This window comes from Rhea americana, unplaced genomic scaffold (genome assembly GCF_003343005.1).
Source record: "Rhea americana isolate MKP2758 unplaced genomic scaffold, rheAme1 scaffold_36, whole genome shotgun sequence".
Taxonomy (NCBI): domain Eukaryota; kingdom Metazoa; phylum Chordata; class Aves; order Rheiformes; family Rheidae; genus Rhea; species Rhea americana.
In genome coordinates this window covers 1,219,653-1,237,662 of record NW_028186490.1, presented here as the reverse complement: position 1 = coordinate 1,237,662, position 18,010 = coordinate 1,219,653, and the positions used below count along the sequence as shown (strand labels likewise).

At 44.3% G+C, this 18,010-nt stretch overlaps 1 protein-coding gene across 1 annotated transcript; it reads right to left on the bottom strand.

The window, feature by feature from the left end:
• Positions 1 to 1,251: 1,251 nt before the first annotated feature.
• Positions 1,252 to 16,349, bottom strand: LOC146591764 (neurotrypsin-like). Its single transcript, XM_085312258.1, has 15 exons — positions 15,989 to 16,349; positions 13,774 to 13,819; positions 12,156 to 12,392; positions 10,713 to 10,836; positions 9,793 to 9,968; positions 9,090 to 9,237; positions 8,117 to 8,295; positions 7,583 to 7,724; positions 6,416 to 6,618; positions 5,738 to 5,879; positions 5,263 to 5,468; positions 4,624 to 4,702; positions 4,250 to 4,372; positions 3,466 to 3,746; positions 1,252 to 1,710 (listed from the first exon to the last, which is right to left on the bottom strand). Exons 1-15 carry the CDS (start codon positions 16,058 to 16,060, stop codon positions 1,400 to 1,402), a joined length of 2,469 nt encoding a protein of 822 aa, XP_085168384.1. The 5' UTR covers positions 16,061 to 16,349; the 3' UTR covers positions 1,252 to 1,399.
• Between the last annotated feature and the right edge of the window lie 1,661 nt (positions 16,350 to 18,010).

Here is an 18,010-nt window from a genome sequence, read left to right as displayed (position 1 = left end):
GGACAGCACAGCCCATGCGGAGCCAAACACAGCACTACAGAAGGATCACGCCTAGCGCTTCAAACGGGGTTATCAGCACAGGCTGCACTGCAGACATTCAGCCCCTCAGGGAAAGGCACTAACAGATCAGATCGGTCCCAAAGGGCATGTTGCAAAGATTCTGGCACTGTATGTTTTAAAGATTTCTAGAATCCTTAAAAAAAATAAGTTTCCAAGTAGGATCTTTAAACATGTCAAGCAAATCATTCACTCCTTGTGTTTTTGTTCTGTATCTAAACCCCAGGAGTATTCCTGTTTCACAGGAGTACTGTGAACAAAGAGATAGTAAAGACTAAAATTTCAAATACAGTCCAGTTAGTAACTATGATGTACTGAGAGAAATTCTCTGCAGTGCTACTAAATTGTTGACTCAACATCTGAATGTTTGAGATTAATATTACATTTGGATTTAAAGAAAAATATGTTTATTAGGCCTTTTGAGGTCACATTTTTAAGTTCTTAGTAATTTTGAGGGCAAGAAAGCTATAGTCTCTTAGAAATGAAGACTTATGTTCACACAATCAGCTGATTCCAGGAGCTGGTGCTTTATGAAAAATGAAAAACACCCCACTGTATAGTTAGAAAGCAGCAAAAAAACCCACAGGATCTGCAACTGGAAATGTGTGATATAGGATTACACCTGTAGGGAGTAGCATCCCCTCACAGGGACAGATACTTTCAAGGGACCATGTGGGAGAAAACTTACTCTTTGGAAGAGAAAAGGTTCCCCCTAGAGACATAACAGGGAAAAAACAAACAAACAAACAAACAAACAAAAACTGCTGGCTTGTTCTTCAGCTCAGGCAAGTCCACCTTATGATTCCTGGAGCCCAAGAGAGCTATGTAAAAGTCTTTGAAGATCTATGTATTTGAAGATCTGAAGCATCTACGAAAAAGTACTTTCCATTATGCCTCAGCCTGGTGCCATCTCCCAAGCATCTCCTTGCGGTCTCTTTCAAGTGCGCAAACATACAAACACTGGGGAAGAGATTTACAGAGGCATGAATCTCCCCACTCATACCATTTCTGTGTTCCAGGGAAACGGACAAGCGTGACTGCATTACAGGACTCAGCTAGAACACCACAGACTTATTTGTCTTACTGGTATACACCTGCTTTCTCTGCTAAGAGATTAAGGACTAAGGTGAAACCAAAGACTCAAAANNNNAAAAAAAAAAAAAAAAAAAAAAAAAAAAAAAAAAAAAAGACATAGTTGTTTCTCTTCAAATCCTACATTAAAGTTTTCCCAGTGTCCAATGACAAAATAAAAAATCTGTCAGACACAGGTCAGAAACTACAGCCCTCAGCTGCTGCATGGCAAAAGGGATCATATGCTGAAGATCCTACAGCTCAGACATCTTCATTTTAGTTTGGTCACTTTCTTGATCCAGGGTACATATTTGCTGACCTTTGTGTACACACCAGGGGAATCCTTCCGGCCACAGCCGTAACCCCAGGAAGTGATCCCCAAAATGATCCAGCGTCCACTTGATCTCTGGCACGTGAGCGGCCCACCACTGTCACCTTGGCAGCTGTCTACTCGTTTATCTTCAGAGAGGTTCCCAGCACAAATCATGCGGTTAGTGAACTTCTGTCCGTAACGGACCTCACAATCTTCCCGTGGTAGAAGAGGCACCACTCCCTGCAGTAACGTTCTTGAATAGGACTTCCCTGAAACAAAACAGAACAGGTAGACCAATTCATATACGGACAGCAGCAGGCAACCCAAAGCAAGTGCTCTGCACAAAAAACAAATATTATACATTTCTAGTCAAAGCTGTGCCACAGACTAGGCCTAGTTCAGCATCTCTAAACCACTAGAACTTCAGATAATAATATTGCAAAGCTAGAACACGAAAAAGAGCTGTAAGACCAAAGAAATGGGGAAGAGGTTGGTGAAAGAGGGTTAGATCAAAGGATGACTCTTATCCCTGGTTCTGCCCGTAAGTAACTTGAACCTTGTTCAACTTATTCTACCTCTCCATTTCCTCATCTGTAAGACAAGGGCAGTGTTTTCTCAGGGGAATAAATACATTAATATTCGTGACATGCTCAGTCCTCAGAGAGGTTTCAGAAGATGTTTCAGAAACATCCAAATATTTTTCAAAAGGAGTTCACTTCATCTTTGGCCAGATCGCATCTATTTGCTTGAATCTCTTTTGAACCCCAGACTTGCTCCGAACATAACCTTTGAGTGTTAGATTGCAGTCTTTCTGTGCCTAAGATTTACAGCAAGTCCACAAGCTAGTGTGTAACTTTAGCTCTCATCTGGAAAGCTGGGTTTGGTGTGTGGGAGGGATTCTGGCCATTAATTCCCAGTACAGCGTAAGGGAGTTACATGGCTAAATTGCTCCTCGATCTTCCCCAGACAACCAAGATGACATGTGCACCTGGCACAACTGGCTCCAAAGACAAATGTATATCTTCAGTTAAGCAGTTGGGTAACAGCCAGGGAGACAGCTGGGAAGGATGGGTAAGTCCAAAATCAACAGACAAGCTCCTGGGCTATTTGCCTTTTGGCAGCAAGTCTTTCTAGACATATGGATTTGGTCTAGTCACAGCAGCCTCAGAAAGGCCTCCCTGCCCAAATCTCTGCACTGCATCTGTGAACCCCAAATGAGGGAAGGACTGGACAGCTGGTTATAAAGCTTTGTTTAGAATTTAAAGGTGTCTTCAGACCTTGCTAATGCCTGTGTGTCAGGGCAGCATTTTAGTCCCTTGTCCCTTTGACCCAGGAAGCACCGTAGCAATTGGTTGCAAGGCAGTAGGTAAATAAGTCATATAAGTCTTGAACCTAGTGCAAAAAGTGTCAGAGCCGAACTGGAAAAGCTTTGCCCCCAGTCCCAGGATCAAAATCCAGGAAGATTTAACACAGTGACCTGGCAGATCAGAAAGACCAGCAACTGCACAGGAAGAAAACCTGGCTAAAGTTGCTCCCCAGGCACATGCCTTTTATGAGCAAGTAGTCAGAGAGATTCCCCCATCACTAAGCCCTCATTCAATTACTAGAGTAGCATAAAGAGAGCAGGAAGTCATGGAAACATGGAGGTCTCCCTGAACAGTATATGGGCTTTGAACGCATGCTCCACACTAGGATGCTGTCTAAGGGGTCTGCTGTGGGCAAACGTGTGGAAGGGAGGAGAGAGAGGAACATGACCAGATGACAGCATTCCTCTCTCCCACAGCTTCAGAAGGATGCTATGGTAACCACAACTTCAACCCATAGACAGGCCCAGAAGAGTCTCAAAATCAGAAGAAAATAGAGGCACAAAATCATCTTTCTTCCCTGCTCCTTCAGTCCACGCACAGAGAATAGAAACACTAAGAACATGGCCTTGAGTTGTGCAGATGTAAATTAATGGCCTGTGTAGACTCATGAGTCCAAATTTTAGCACTTTTTTTGCTCCTCAAAGCGCTATCTCTTACCTGTGTCTCCCCAGCCAGAAATGATGCAGGCTTGCCTGTTGATGTCAGGCTTCTCTTTCCTGTCAGGAAGGCAGACAGGCAAAACGTGGCGATTGAAGGAGAGGCAGTGACCCTCTCTGCCCCGCATTCGGACCAAGGCAATGTCATTGTCATTGCTGCTGGCCCAGTAGTTCTTGTGGAGGACAATCCTCTCCACAGGCAGCTCCCTCTCAAACTCATCCTTCACACCTGTGTGGTAATCGCCTACCCGCAGCAGATAGCGTCGCACATCAACACCAAACCTGGAGAAAGAGATACCCAAGAGGTTGGTACTCCTGCTGAGACAGAAACACAAACCTCAACTGCTAGGAGACTGAGCTACTTCCTCACAAACCTACAGAACTGGCAGCTACAGGACTTTGGTCCTGCAGATGGAATAATGCCAGCTCTTGTTGGCATTATGGGTGCCACATATCACTATCTGCTAATACAGGCTTTTTTCCATAAAAATGATTACAACAGTTGCAACAGACTTTTGACCTTACCTGCTCACTGTTTCTCAAATCACTGGAATAGCCAAATGCTGATTCCCTTTAAGCTGTAAATCCTCAAAGTAGGTGTAAGCAGTGAGGAGTAAAGCCAGCCTGTATTTAATCATCCCTATAAGTGCACCCAGATCACAACCTGAAGGTCCTTGCTTAGAAACTTCGCTCCTGTGGTTCCACCAGGATGGAAGGATAACCTCAAATGAGGTTATCCTCTTAGTCTTTTACTATTCCTTGGTGCTCCTCACTCACAAACACACCTTTTGAAGCAGTGGGCTGCAGTTACTACCCAGCAGCTGCTTATCAATGTTGCTCCACACAGCAGACGAGTATCTCTGTGAAAACCCTTCAACCGTAGTGACGCCTGCCATGGCCAGCCGCCTCTGAAGGAGAAACAGAAGGACAATATGCAACACAACACAGGAACTGTTTTCCTCTTTTCTGATCCACTCTGTCCCATCTCTCCTCAGCTGGCTTGCATCCTCCTATAGATGGGCCCACTGGCTCAAATTCAGTTCAAGAATCACCACTGGAAATATGTCAATGAAGTCAGCATTTGCTAGACAACTTCCAGCATCTGTAGGAAAGCTTGGACCAGGCTCTGCCTTCCCCAGTAATGACAGGGTAGTAGTACCTGAGAGACTTGTTTCCACCTATAATCCTTTTCTTGCGATGATGAAGCAAGCGCATCCCACACATGCCAAACTCTGGACCTGCACAGCAAAGTTAGAGCAGTTGAGCAGACATCTTCAGCTTAAAGATGAAAAACTGCTATTGTAGAACCAAGATATCACTCCCCTTCCCTGAGGGCATTAATTCTCATGGCAATTGATTGCATTCTGTTGTGTGTACAGAATTCATAGCACATTTATTCCTATGGGTTTCCTCACTTTGAGTGGAGGTGCTTACCTCCAGTATCTGTAATCCTATGCCAGAAATGGTACCTCTACAACTATTTTCTCAGTACTCTAGAAACAAAAATTTGCTCACAGTTACGCTTTAAGGGTGCAGTGATTTGGCTGCTGGGAAGTTCTGCAGCCTCAGAGGCCTGAAATGGGTGGAGCTCTTCAAACTCTAGTTTGGAGCACTCTGTGCTCCTAATAAAAGACAAGGAAAACAAGGAAAGTGTAAGTAGGAGGTGCAGGACAGGACATGCTTACTTTGTAGCTTCATCAAAAAAGGAAGAACTACAGGAAAAAGCGTGAAAGTGTGCACTGCAGATATCTTACAACTAGAGTCCTAGATTTCTGCATACAGGAAACGGGCATGTCACCTGCTTTCCTGATATCCTGGACCTTCTCTTCCACGTAGTCACAAATCACACCAGCATCTTCATTGTGCCAGCAGTTGTGAATCCCAGTGTCAGGCCTGACACATTCCCCCAGAGTGCGCTCCATGCCGCTGCATTCTACATTGTCCAGATGGATGGGCCCATGGCCTTCACCAAAATAAGCCATTCCCCTGGCTTTTGCTGTACCACTGCAATGACAGAGAAGATGGCTAATCTGCAATGAACAGGAAGCAGACGAACCTGACACACCAGTACATTTTAAGAGAAATATTTATGTATCACTCCACATATACAGTACTCCAGTACTTGCTGGAGTGTGAGAACAGGACCCTACTTCCTCAAATATACACAAATACATGCAAATTAAGAAGTAGAGTCCCCAGAAAGCAGTCTGGAAAGAGCTGATTCCACCTGAGAGTTTTTCCTATCTGTGAGATGCATCTACCAGATCTCTTACCTGAACCCCAGTTGCCTGCAAACCACTGTAGCATCCCTGTCTGTCCAGCCATCATCGCAGACACTGCCCCACTGCCCATTCAGGAATACCTCAATCCGTCCCTCCTTGGCACTTTCTCCATCCACTAGCCGCACAGGAGGCCCTGCAGGGGAAAACACAAAGGCCACTGCAAGCAAAAATATCAGAGCACATGAGGCATCTAGAACTTGGGTTCTATGGAGAAAGATGAATCCCAGAGATCAGTAAGCTATTTTTTTTTTAATATAAAGACTGTGCCTCTCATTTCCCCTCCCTGCTCAATCATGAGACTACATGGGTATTAATTTATTTAACACAGACTGGAAACCATTAGTAGATCATATTCTGGAAGCTGAGTAAAGAAGAGAAGAAGAACAGAAGGAAGGTATTAACTGTTGATCCAAGATAGACAAGCTTGAATATATCTAGAAAGGGTCTGGCTATATGTCCTTGCGGAACAACAATTCTGTGGCCCTGATCCAGAATATCCAGGGTTAATGGGAGGTTCATGGCTGGAAGACTCCCAGAACCTTTTCTCCAAAAGCAATTCCCCTCATAAGGCAGCACAAGGAGAACTCCCACACCTACCAGGGTCTCAAGAGGAACAGACTAACAACTAACACTTTTCCACTGTCCCAGGAAAGAGGCAAGGCAAGTTACCCAAGTTGCTATCAGTGACCGTGTTGCTCTCAGGTGAACAGTGGACTCCCACATCCTCAGCGTGTGAGCAGTCATGCTGCCCCCAGTTGCTATGGAGACAGTCCAGAAGGGAGAGCTCTGTCCCTGTGCAAGCCACATCATCCAGTAAGATAAAGCCTTGGCCAGCTGCATAATCCCCTTCAGAGGCCAGGCTAGCAGGACCACTAGAGGAAAGAAACAGAAACATCCATGAAGACTCACCAACCCCACAGAGGGACCTAAGCTCAGATGCAAAAGGAGACACTCCCTCCCCCCCACCCCCGTCAGAGACCAAATACAATAGTGGTGGCCTCCCTACCTAAGCCACTCTGACCCACAGGATGGCAGCCAAAAGGCTGACACCTCTCTGATTTCAGCTTTCAGGGAGGCCTTCTCAAATCAGTCCATCTTCTTGTGTCCAGCCAAATGCACAGTCAGAGTAGTACAGAGGGCCAGCTATAACACAGGTATTGCTTTGCAGGCATGACACCAGATACAGCATTTGGGGGTCCAGGTGGCAGAGCAGAAGAGGCATCAGAAATACCAACATTTAAGTAACTTATTTCATGCTACCTGGGATTGAAATGCAGAAAGCTGCAAATTTTTAGACGCATGAGGTTACAAACATTGTATGCAGTTTAACTCAAAAGGAGAAATTTATGAAGTATTTTTTCAGCCTGTAAGCCTGAAATTTTACAAGAATATTATAATCATACCAAAATGTCCACAGAAAGCTTTAAGGGCCCTGAGGCTGCAATATCCTGATTTAAAAAATCTTTCCTCAACTCATTCCTGGAGGAATATTTCCACAGTGGGCTGAAAGAACAGCATTATGAACATGCCTAATGTTACTTTTTTGCCCTAATGGCCTTCATTCAAATACTGAAGACCTAGTTTAGCTGACAAAGTAAATGTGGTGGCAGTGCTGAGCTGATACAAATGAAAATTTAAGGAATGTTAAGAGAACTTTCTAACTCAGGGATGTGGACACCTATTAACCTTTCCTGAATAAAGTTATATAATGGCAATAACCCATCTAACAAAGACAGCGTTGAAGTAGTAAGGCCCAGCCTACTGCAGTGAAGGGACATGGAATCTAACCCTTGAAATTAGGAAGCACAGACACTACAAAACACTCTTCAGTCCTACCTGAAGCCCAGCTGCCTGCAGACCACCTGGGCACTGAGATCTGTCCAGCCATCATCGCATACTGTGCCCCAGTCTCCATTATAATAAACTTCTACCCTGCCTTCGCTGGGGCTGCGACCACCAGTCAGTCTGACAGTGCCCTCTGCAAGGGATGGGAGAAGGAAAGATCAGCAGTCAGCAGGGGAGAACAGAAATGGCCCCTGCCCCACTGCTGGAGACTCTGTATAGCCTACTAGTGGAAGAGACTGAAGACACAGATATCTATGGATACTCAAAACCCCTAAACATTATTTGCTCACAAATATGCCCATCTGTCAGGGAAAGATCCACCTCAGCCTTTCCATGACACTTGTGGAAGGCTATGGGAAGGCCACCCAGCCTGGCTGTGATTCATTCCCACCTGATGCTTGCTCTCTGCCTCCAGAGTGCGGAAGCTGCACTCAGAAGGACTGCAGGATCCTGAAGCTGAGCAGACTGTGTAATACAGGAATAAGAAAGGTTGCATGTGACTGCCATAGAGCTAAGGATCTATACCTGTAAAAGGGTCACAGGAGACCCCAGCATCTTCAATGTGGTCACAATTTTGTTGCCCCCAGTCACTCTTCTTGCATTGGTCAAGTGAGAGTTCATTGCCTGAGCACTCCACTTCATCCAGTAGGATTGGGCCGGATCCCTGCCCATAGTGAGCCCATGACAAGGCCTTTGGGTTTCCACTGCAAACAGCACAGATACGTATGCTCAGTAAGAAAGGATACAGTCTTATTCCCTTGGATTTTGCCTTGCACAGGGACTTGTCTACACTAGGTGGACAAGTTGATCTTCCACAGTTGATCTGTATTTCTGACACAGCGGTGTTGCCAATTGTTGCCTAAAATGTCTCACTGGAAAAAAGTAATGACCCCTTCTAACAGATAACAAAAACTCACCCGCAACATGAACAGTTCAAACCCTTGAAAAGTTCTGAGGACAATGATGTTTCAATCTTAGTGACATGCCAAACTCCAAAGGTTTGAGGGATCTCAAAATTGCAAGCATCTCAATTCTGTACTGATTTGATTTTCAAGACTGTTGAGTATACAACAGCTCCCATGCAAAATGCTGAACGGCACAGAGGAGAATGAGGTGTTCTCTCTTGCTTTGTTGACACAGGAAAATAAAGGCAGTCAGTGAAACTGAAGCTGTTTAAACAAATGCAGTTCACATATGGAAATCACCTTGGTGAACTATCACTGAGGCCAAGACAGAAAGATTCACATGTATGCAAAAACACTAGATAAATATAAATCAACCTTGGATAGGGATACACCAACTCCTTTTTCAAGGCATAGACTTGAACTGAGAAGAATTAAGTACAAAATTCCTTCATGAGATGATCAGTTTTGAACTATCCAGGGTTTCTGTACACTTCCCCTAGAAGCAGCTGGTACTATACTAAAACGACGTGCTCTCATGTTCTTCATTCCGCTCACTTTTGTTACTGTACCATGACATACAAAAGGGAAATTACCTGAGTCCCAGCTGTCTACAAACCACTTCAGCATCCCGGTCATCCCACTGGTCATCACAGATGGTACCCCATTTTCCATCATGGTAAACCTCCACTCGTCCTTCGAAGCTCTCCTTTCCCCCAACCAAACGCAATGGTGCACCTACACCTGTGCTTCAAGAAAGGGAAAAAGAGCAAAACAGAGCAAGATAGAGACAAAGCACATCCAGCAGTTTGGCATGTAGATCTATTCACTAGCCAGAGGAGCTCCAAGGATGCTGTCATCCAATCTTAGCACACCCTTTTCCTTCTCAGCCCTCACAGGAATATGCACAATTGCCCACTGCTGCAATCATGCCACTACAGTCATGCTGCTGGCCACTGGTCCAAGTAAGGCTCTCTAACCGGGGACTACAGTGACGAGGACCTTACTGCTCTTGGGCAAAAGCCTGGTTTGATAAACGCAAGATCAAGCCATAAATCGCTGCCACCTCGCAGTGGTTTTAAAGGTACGCCCACTTTGAGTTTTGAGATTAGGAAGGGATGGATGATTTTCAACTGGAAAGAAGGTATTCTTTTCTACAGCTGGTGCAAGTTGAACCTGCTCCAACAATTGATTCCTCACAGCTTCACAACCCCTGAGGTTTTACATCTTATCAGTAACACTGGATTTCAGGCAATTCAAACCCAAGAGACAGGGAGAGAACCTTCCCTGAAGATTTACCTTCTGGAGGGACACATGTTGCCATGGCACTTCTCTGGTTACAAGATCCTGACACAGCTTCCTGGTAACCACACTGCAGCAGAGCTTTTTCATCCCCATGGCAGTTTGCTGACTGCAGGTGCAGAGGAATACGCCACAATCCAGGATGACTCCCCTTCCCAGCTGTGCCGATCTCACTGGTACAGATAATGCAACAGAAGGATGAAATGCAGCAGTACTGCCTGACTTGCACTTGTTGAACTCTCTCAGTTCTTGTGACTCTCCAGCTCAGCTGTGACATTTCACACCCAGTGAGCCCAGCTGACTGGGGCTGTGTAATGGGGTGGCCAATCACAATCTAATGGGAAAGCACAAGCAAGCACAAAGCTATTCCCTCTTCCTGACACATTTTCTCTTGCTACTTACTGCACAGGAGCTGATCTGGTTAAAAAATGGCACCCTAATTTGAGACTTTGATGTATGATTTCATCAGATTTTAACATGTCAGCATATCTAACCTACATGAATTAGCTTCTTCTTTCTCTGTGGACCTTTATTCCTTGCTATTTTGAGGTCTGAAAGACCAGATCTGTGATTCTCAAAGAGGGTTCACACCTTCAAGATTTTTAATAGACCACTGGTAACAGAATAGAAATAATAGAAAAAGGGGATATGATCTTACAACTCATTCATCACGGCCTTAAATGACAAACTTCAGAAAACAGCATTTGAAACAGTTCTCAGCAAATGCTGATTGGGGTCAGGTACAGCCATAGAAAGAAAACACTAATATCTGATCTTGCTAAGTAGGAAATCAATCCACAAAACAAAATCCTCCTTCACCAGCCAATAAATTACACCAGAGGGACAGTAACTGGCGAGGCTGTTCTTCCAAAGGCCATGTGAGCAGGAATGTGCTGCAACCAGACTGAGGTTCCCACCTGAGACCTAGCTGCCTGCAGACAACACTGGCATCCCAGTCAGTCCAGTGGTCAGCACAGATGGTGCCCCAGAGTCCACTGAAGTACAGCTCCACTCTACCGCCTTCAGCCAGCCGCACAGCACCTTCCAAAAGAAAAAGAAGCTGCTATTTTCTGATGGAGACTGGTGGAGGTCTCAGACGAGCAAGTGTTGGACTTGCGTGGAGCTGAACTAGATCTGGCTTCTATCATCTCTATTTTGTTCATGCTGTCACTGAAATGATTTGAATGAAGCAGCAGTGGACCTGATCCCTTCCCAGTTCCAACCACTGGCTGCTTAGGAAAATGGCTGGTGCGATGCCCTTTTCAAAGTCACAGTCACATCAGCAAGAAATCTGGTCTCTGCTGTCAGCTGCAGGATTCCATTTCCCCTTCTGTGAAAGGAGAAGGGATTTACATGGCACTTTGAAAAGGCATATGGAAAAGGCAGGCTCTCAAACTTCTACTGACACTCCACTGCTTTATTTTCTACCAGCTACCTCATCCCTGAGAGTCACTGTCACTGCAACAAAATGTTCAGTAACAACAGGTAAATCCTCCTTAATGACATTAGGGAACACAGGCGTCAGTGTAAATGCCCTTTTCATTACACTTCACTGCACATCTCCCCACTCAGTTATGTACTGGGAGAAGCATACACCTTGCTTATGCTGGCAATACCTCATAGTCGGCATACAGCCACTTTCAACTGTCATATCCTTCACTTCAATGGAGCCATCTTTGAAAGCGCTTCCACTAGCAAGAGAGGAAATTTTGTAGTTTCATTTATTAACTGGTGCTTTATATGTTCTCCAAAATGTAGGAAAAGAAAGGAAGGTCAGAAAATATGAGGACAAATGGGACATTTCTAAGAGCATTGCACCAGGGCCAAGTATATTAAGGGAGAGCTCAGCACTTCCGTATACACTGAAAAGAGCAGCAGTCCCTGTGCTGGCACTGCAAGGAGTTCTTAAATAAGCTTGGAACCCACCTTGCTGAGCTCTTTTACAAACCTAGGCACAAAAGGTTTTTCCTTATTAAAAATGAACTGCTGCAGTTGCATTAGAAGAGCTCTCCTACAGACCTTAAGGAGTAGGAGTGGGTTGTTTTCAGCATAACTTTTTTCAAGTCGCATAAGTTAGCAATAAAAAAGAAGCTTCCATGTATGAAAATGAAAACATCTATGCAAGGCATTATGGCTACAGCAGCTTAAATCCACCCCCTACTATATACAGACGTTCTTCTCCCACACAGACTAGACTTCAATTCTAAGTCCTTTTACAATTCAAGACAGTTGTTATACTGTGCCTCTTTCACTGAGTGTCCACCTGCTGTCTGCCCCAGTCTGTGCAGCACATGGTTCTGACCTGACCTCCCTGAAATGGCACAACGCAAGCTCTGGCAGAGATGCTCAGTAGCCCTTACCCTGATTACAGTCGCAGTTAGCCCAGCCGATGGCCCCTGAAGCAAGTCGGTAGAAGCACCAGGGTGTAGATCCCCCATCTGGGTTCCTGCAGTAGTTGTGGTCTCCTAAGCCGCGGTCTGGGTATTGCTGAACATAATCAGGGAACTCTGCCCAGTTCAGGCACTCTGCCCCAGCCTCAGTGACTGCCAGTGAGCCATTGTAATACCCAAGAGGTCCGATGCCGCACACACTGGATGCTAGGCACAGAAAAGAAGCTGTTAGCATGACCTAAGGCATCACACAGTGTGGCTCAGATGATGCAGGACATTACCAGTTGTTCTCCAGGAACATCCTCCATGCATGCAGCCTTGATTGCTACTTGCTTGTTTGATTTTAATTATACTGCTCTTCAAAGCAGCAGCTAAAAGAATATTTACGCGTACTATTGAAAAAACAAATTGGTCTGAGTAGTGAACTGCCCAGACTTCTGAAATGTGTGTTAACTCTGGGGCCAAACATGGACAATTTGAACTGGTTCCCGCTACTGGGCCAACACTTGAGCTTTGCACACACCTCTCAACTTCCTTCTCGACCTGCTCTTGTTCCTGAATAAGATGCCCTTTAAAGCTCTTCAGAAGATTCATTTCCTGTCTAAATTGATTGAGAACAAGAAGATTTTAAAATTAGCTTCAATTTTATTCTGTAAAGCAGGAAGGTGGGAAATTACATAGTATTTCATCGTATGCATGCTCCTTATATACATTAGCTGGCTTGTTTGAACTTGGCCACTGTATGGAAAGAGAAAGGGAATCCATTTTTGCAGGAGTGCAGGTGCCAATGTTCCAGGTCAGTGCTTATACGAAATACTTCATGCAAAAAAAGAAAGAAAAAAAAAAAGAAAGAAAATCAAAGAACAATTAATTCAACATAGTCTTTAGCAAAAGGAGGAAAATCTCCTTTCATAATCTTGAAATAAGAAAGAGGGAAACCAGAACCAGATTCTGAGTTAAAGTAGGCTCTCTGGAGTGCATGGAAATGGGAAAAGACAACTCAGAAACAGATAACGAAATAATAGCACTATTCACTGAATAAACGAATAGAAGCCAACACCCTCAGAAAACCCGTCTGCAGGAAAGATATGTAGGGCAAACATCAGGTGTGTGAAGCATCTTACCATTTGCCTCGTATCCACAGGGAAACTGTCAAGACTTAATAGGATGACACCTAAAGAATAACTACAAGGTTTTTAAAGAAGTAAAAAAAGGGGGGGGGGGAAGGTAGGTGTTTGGAAGCCACACTGTGTCTCTGGATTAGCTGGAATCCCAAGAAGAAAGGGCCGATGAGAATTCACTATTTTAGAGGAGAAAGAAGGTGAGTGTGTGAAAAAGACTGAGACAAAGAAAGAGATGAAAGTAGAATATGTGGGAGGGGTAGAGAATTGCAGGAGTATAAGACATAAAAGAAAGGAGTTTGACCATTTAGGGGAAGGAGATTGAGGTGCACAAGAGAAAAGATGATCGAAAGATGATGGAAAGAAAGGAAGAGAGCAAGACAGTGGTTCATTGTGCCTGTGGTCTTGAGTCACCACTGCAGGAAAGAATCTGCCTGATGACTGAATTAGTAACTTCTTGTTCTTACCTGTACTTTGCAAATGGTTTTGGCTGGGCTGGGATCCCAAGAGAGCCTGAGAAAAGAAATAGAGCAAAAGCAGAGAGATGATTATCCGATGAAATAAACATGGGCATGTCCTGAAAGCAGTTTGGCCTTTTGCTGCTTTAGGCAAACACACCCTAGTAACCAGCTTCTTTCCCTGCTCTCCCCATTGCTCTTCCACAAATCCAATCACAGCTCTGCCCACAAAGAGCAGAATGAATAATTACTGGCCTGCAGAAATTTACTCTCAACCTAAGCACTATATTACAGGGCTCTGCTTGTCCTCTGCAGGGTTTCAGCCCTGATGCTCTGAGCAAATAGAATGGGAAGTCAGAGAGATGCATGTGAAAAGAAAAGCTAGAAGAAAATGATTGTTAGTAGAACAAAAATAATGAATAGCTACTCATTCTCTCCCCCTATACAGGGCAAGCCATCTATGGTCACAGTAGCAAACAGAGCATCTACCTGATGGGATGATGACCCTGAGGATCCCTGTCAAAACAGTAATAAACATCCATTTACAAAGTGGCAAGCATCTGTAAGAAGAAAAATCCAACAAAGCTTTTTGCTAATTTTGTTTTTAATACATTTCAGGGTCTGAAAGGTATGATATGATGTATCTTACAGTGACATTACCAAAAGTTAAATAGCAAAGAACAAAGACTATGAAACAAAGCCCTAAGAATTCCAGCATCCTGTCCAGCCCCAAAACTGTGTTTTCTCTTGCAGACACGGCTTTTGGTGGTTATAACCTGGCTGCTGGCAGAGATAAAAATCTCCACTTCAACACTGTTCTATGGTTTGCTGGCAGAAGCAAGATCTTCACAGACCCAGCAGAGTGAAAAGAAGAAACTTCACATGCTTCTGCTAGCTCTACATAGTCTAATTATTTTCTAAATACAGCCACGTTTATATGAATAAGAAGTTCTAATCCACAGAGTGGAGGTGTGCATATATAAAAAGTTAGCTATAGGAAACAGTTCTGTTTTTCTTCAAAAATGCAGTAATCTTGCTTCTCTCAGCTTTTTCTCTCCCTGGAAAAAGGAGAGAGGACAATTTAGAATTAACCTGTATTATTGATGTAGACTAAATCCATCTCTGGCAAAAGGAAGGATAGTTCCCATAGATACCAGAAAAGAACGACATCTACTCATGGCAGATATCATTTAAAAATCAAGCTTATTCATAGACAGAGTCCAGCAGGTGTTGACAACTGTGGCCAAGCTTCAGGATCACCCTCCAGAAGCAGAATGTGACATTGCATATTAAAGTGCAATTCCTGGTATGGTTTAGAAACGGCAGCTCAGATCTCAGATACATAAGGAGACGCACAGGCAAAACAGCAAGTAACTGACAAATTCCCTTCAGCCAAAACCCCGTCTTTCTGCATGTATCATGCTGTCCTTAGCCCAAATAATGGTCTGTAAACCAGCAACTCTGAAGGACTCTTCTGAGGATCTCAAAGCTCTTTGCAAAGAGAGGAGGGTGAGCTGAGCTAAACTTAGGTGATGGCCCAAGATCACACAAGACAGACGACGGAGTCATAATCCAGGTCCCCTTACTCCTAACTTACAGCACGCATTTGCATGCACATGCAAGCCCGCATGCGATACAGGGATGGGTCAGACTAATAAATAACATACAGTATGTAAAATTGAACTCGCACTTCTTGGAGACTGGCCATAAATGAAAGGGCTGCAGTCCAAGCAATATGCTTTCTTGCTAACTAATCATTAGTGGCTGTGAGTTTCTACAGCAGCTTCCAATGTCCCCCAGCACTCACCATCACCACCACCCAAATTTTACTGCAAACAGCCTGTGCTGCACTTGCTGCCCCATGTCCATGGGGCCATAAATCATCTGTCCGCAACAGCAATAGGGATAAATCAGTCAATCAGCAAAGCACAGAAACAAAGGATTCCTCCTGCCAGGGTCACTGCAGTGCTTGAGAAACACGGGAAACCTGAGCCAAAGCATCTGCAAGCATTTGTGCATCCTGCTTTGCTTTTTCATTTCTTTTTCTGAAACTCATATGCAAAATGAAATAAACCCCCCTCCATACCTCCAACCCTTCCCAGAGACCACAGCTGCCTGAACACTTCAGAAAACATACTCAGTAAGAACAAGATCCACTTACAGTGAGCTTATTAAAAATGCCATGTAACTTCTTACCAGCAGATAGGAGAAAAATAATTCTTACCTCCATACATCTGAGACAGGACAATAGACTCAGGAACGCTACCAAGAGCCTGAACACTTTGGGAATCTCCATCCTTCCTGTGCAAAGTGGAAAGAAGCTTCTTCAAGCTTCACATTCTTGTTCTGCTGCCGGGCTCAGTTGCTGTTTCCTCCTCTCGCTCTCCAGCTCCACTTCCCTGGAGCAGGGCACTAGCAGCTTTGCACGGGAGGGAACAGGATGCTTCTCTCATTTCTATGCGGGAAAAGGGATGGAATGGAAGAGATCAGAGTTGCCAGCAGCATCTTGTAATTTCACTTTCCCCTACCTCTTCCCCACCTCTTCTCCTCAATTCTCTAAGAAGGGGAGAAAGAAGGGAGAGAAGAAAGAACATGCCACAACATTTTTCTATCACCTTTAAAAACAAGAGGCAAGCGCAGATGGGTAGGGCACAGCCCTCAGCCTCCTCCCGCACCTCAGCTGCCCCTCCCTTTTCCTCACTGTCCCAGCCTCTCTTTTTGCTCTAGGTACGCCGTTTCTTCCCAGTGCCAGCCTCCGCCTCTCCTCTCCTGCCTATCCTGCAGCCTTGCCAGTCGATCTCTCCTCTGAAATTCCTTCTTTCTATAGCTGACTTTTCTCCTTTCCTCTCCTCCCTCAAACACAAAAGCTATAGCTGCAGTGGGGATCTGAGGCTCCCTACTGCAAAAGCTCCAGCAACAGAACTGCAAAGGGAAATGGCTTATGCACACACATTTGCCAAAGATTAGACTTGTTGGAAGGAATCTGGACTTTATCCCCCCACTGCTGCCTCCTTGATTAGCTGCTTGCAGTTCCCTGAGGTCAAACCCTTCTCAGATTTGAACCCAGGTAAATGGGGCCCAGAAAACTTTGTATTACGTAGCTTTCAGATTTTCCCAGAAGACAACACAGGTGGCACAGCCCACTTGGGATGCACTCCCCCCCCTTCAGCCCTGCACCTTGCCATCACTAATTACCTCCAGAGATCTTTTCCACTAATTACCTCCTTGTCCTTAGGCTGACACTGCAAAGTTGTTTTCACTTGATTCACTAGGATACTTTCCAGAAGGTTGATCGTTACTGTATTGCTACAAATAATCCTATGGTTTCTTCAGTGTTCTCAGCTTACTGCTCCTTCATACAAATTAGGGCTGGAGGCTACAACAAGTTTTAAACATTATTAAATCTAAGGAGGAGACTGGTCAATTTGATTCTATTCAATCTTTTGATTCTTTACATATTCCCTGCACTACTCCTCAGTTCAGTCCAACAGGCGTTTCCTATATTTATACTCTGATTACTCAAGGATTAACTCTTCTTGGTGTTTTGCACCACAAAACAGAAAGGTCACCTTAAAAAGAGCTGGCCAAGACTGCTGAGAAGCATTTCCTGCGTCCTTCAGCATAAAAACTAGAAACACGCTGATAAAAATTCCTTAGCTTGATGAAATCTTTTCATTTATTGCCCATTATTCACATCACATGACAATTCTGTGTTGCCTCATTCTTTGTCACTCATCAATGCAAAACAATTCCAGTACCTGCTGGATCCTTTACAAGAGTCACTGAGTGGTAGGAGGGAGCAGTTCTTGAGTGGATTTGTATCACACCACATTCTGGACACAGTGGATTTGGCCAAGAATTACACTCAGTTAATTGGTAGCAAATCTCCTATATGCTCACAGCAAGGGAGGCAGATGATCAAGGTAATAGAAAGCAGAAAAAGCGTGGATGCTATGGCATTCTGTAACTCTCAGGCAGCACTGACAAAACAGAACAGAATAGAAAAAGGGGAATATGCTGGAATTTTAGAACCACTTACTCTAATGAAAATAGGAAGGGGAGTACTGGAAACAGTAACAGAGAATCCACTAGCATTTGGAGAACTCTTTAATCTTTAGTCAATATTAGAAAGGTTGTTGACACTCTTTCAAAACTCCCATGAAGATGCTCACATACAAGTGAACTCTCTGTTCTAACACCATCATCATACCTTTAGATTAGACGGGAAAAGGAACTGCTGTATCCA

Bases quoted from the DNA above. Each gene is read 5' to 3' on its own strand.
- LOC146591764 (XM_085312258.1), bottom strand. From the start codon at position 16,060: ATGGAGATTCCCAAAGTGTTCAGGCTCTTGGTAGCGTTCCTGAGTCTA. The intron at 6,619-7,582 runs GTAGGACTGAAG...TCTTTCCTCTAG, and splicing joins TGCAGGCAGCTGGGCTTCAG to TGGTCCTGCTAGCCTGGCCT. The intron at 1,711-3,465 runs GTAAGAGATAGC...GTTTTGTTTCAG, and splicing joins TTCTGGCTGGGGAGACACAG to GGAAGTCCTATTCAAGAACG.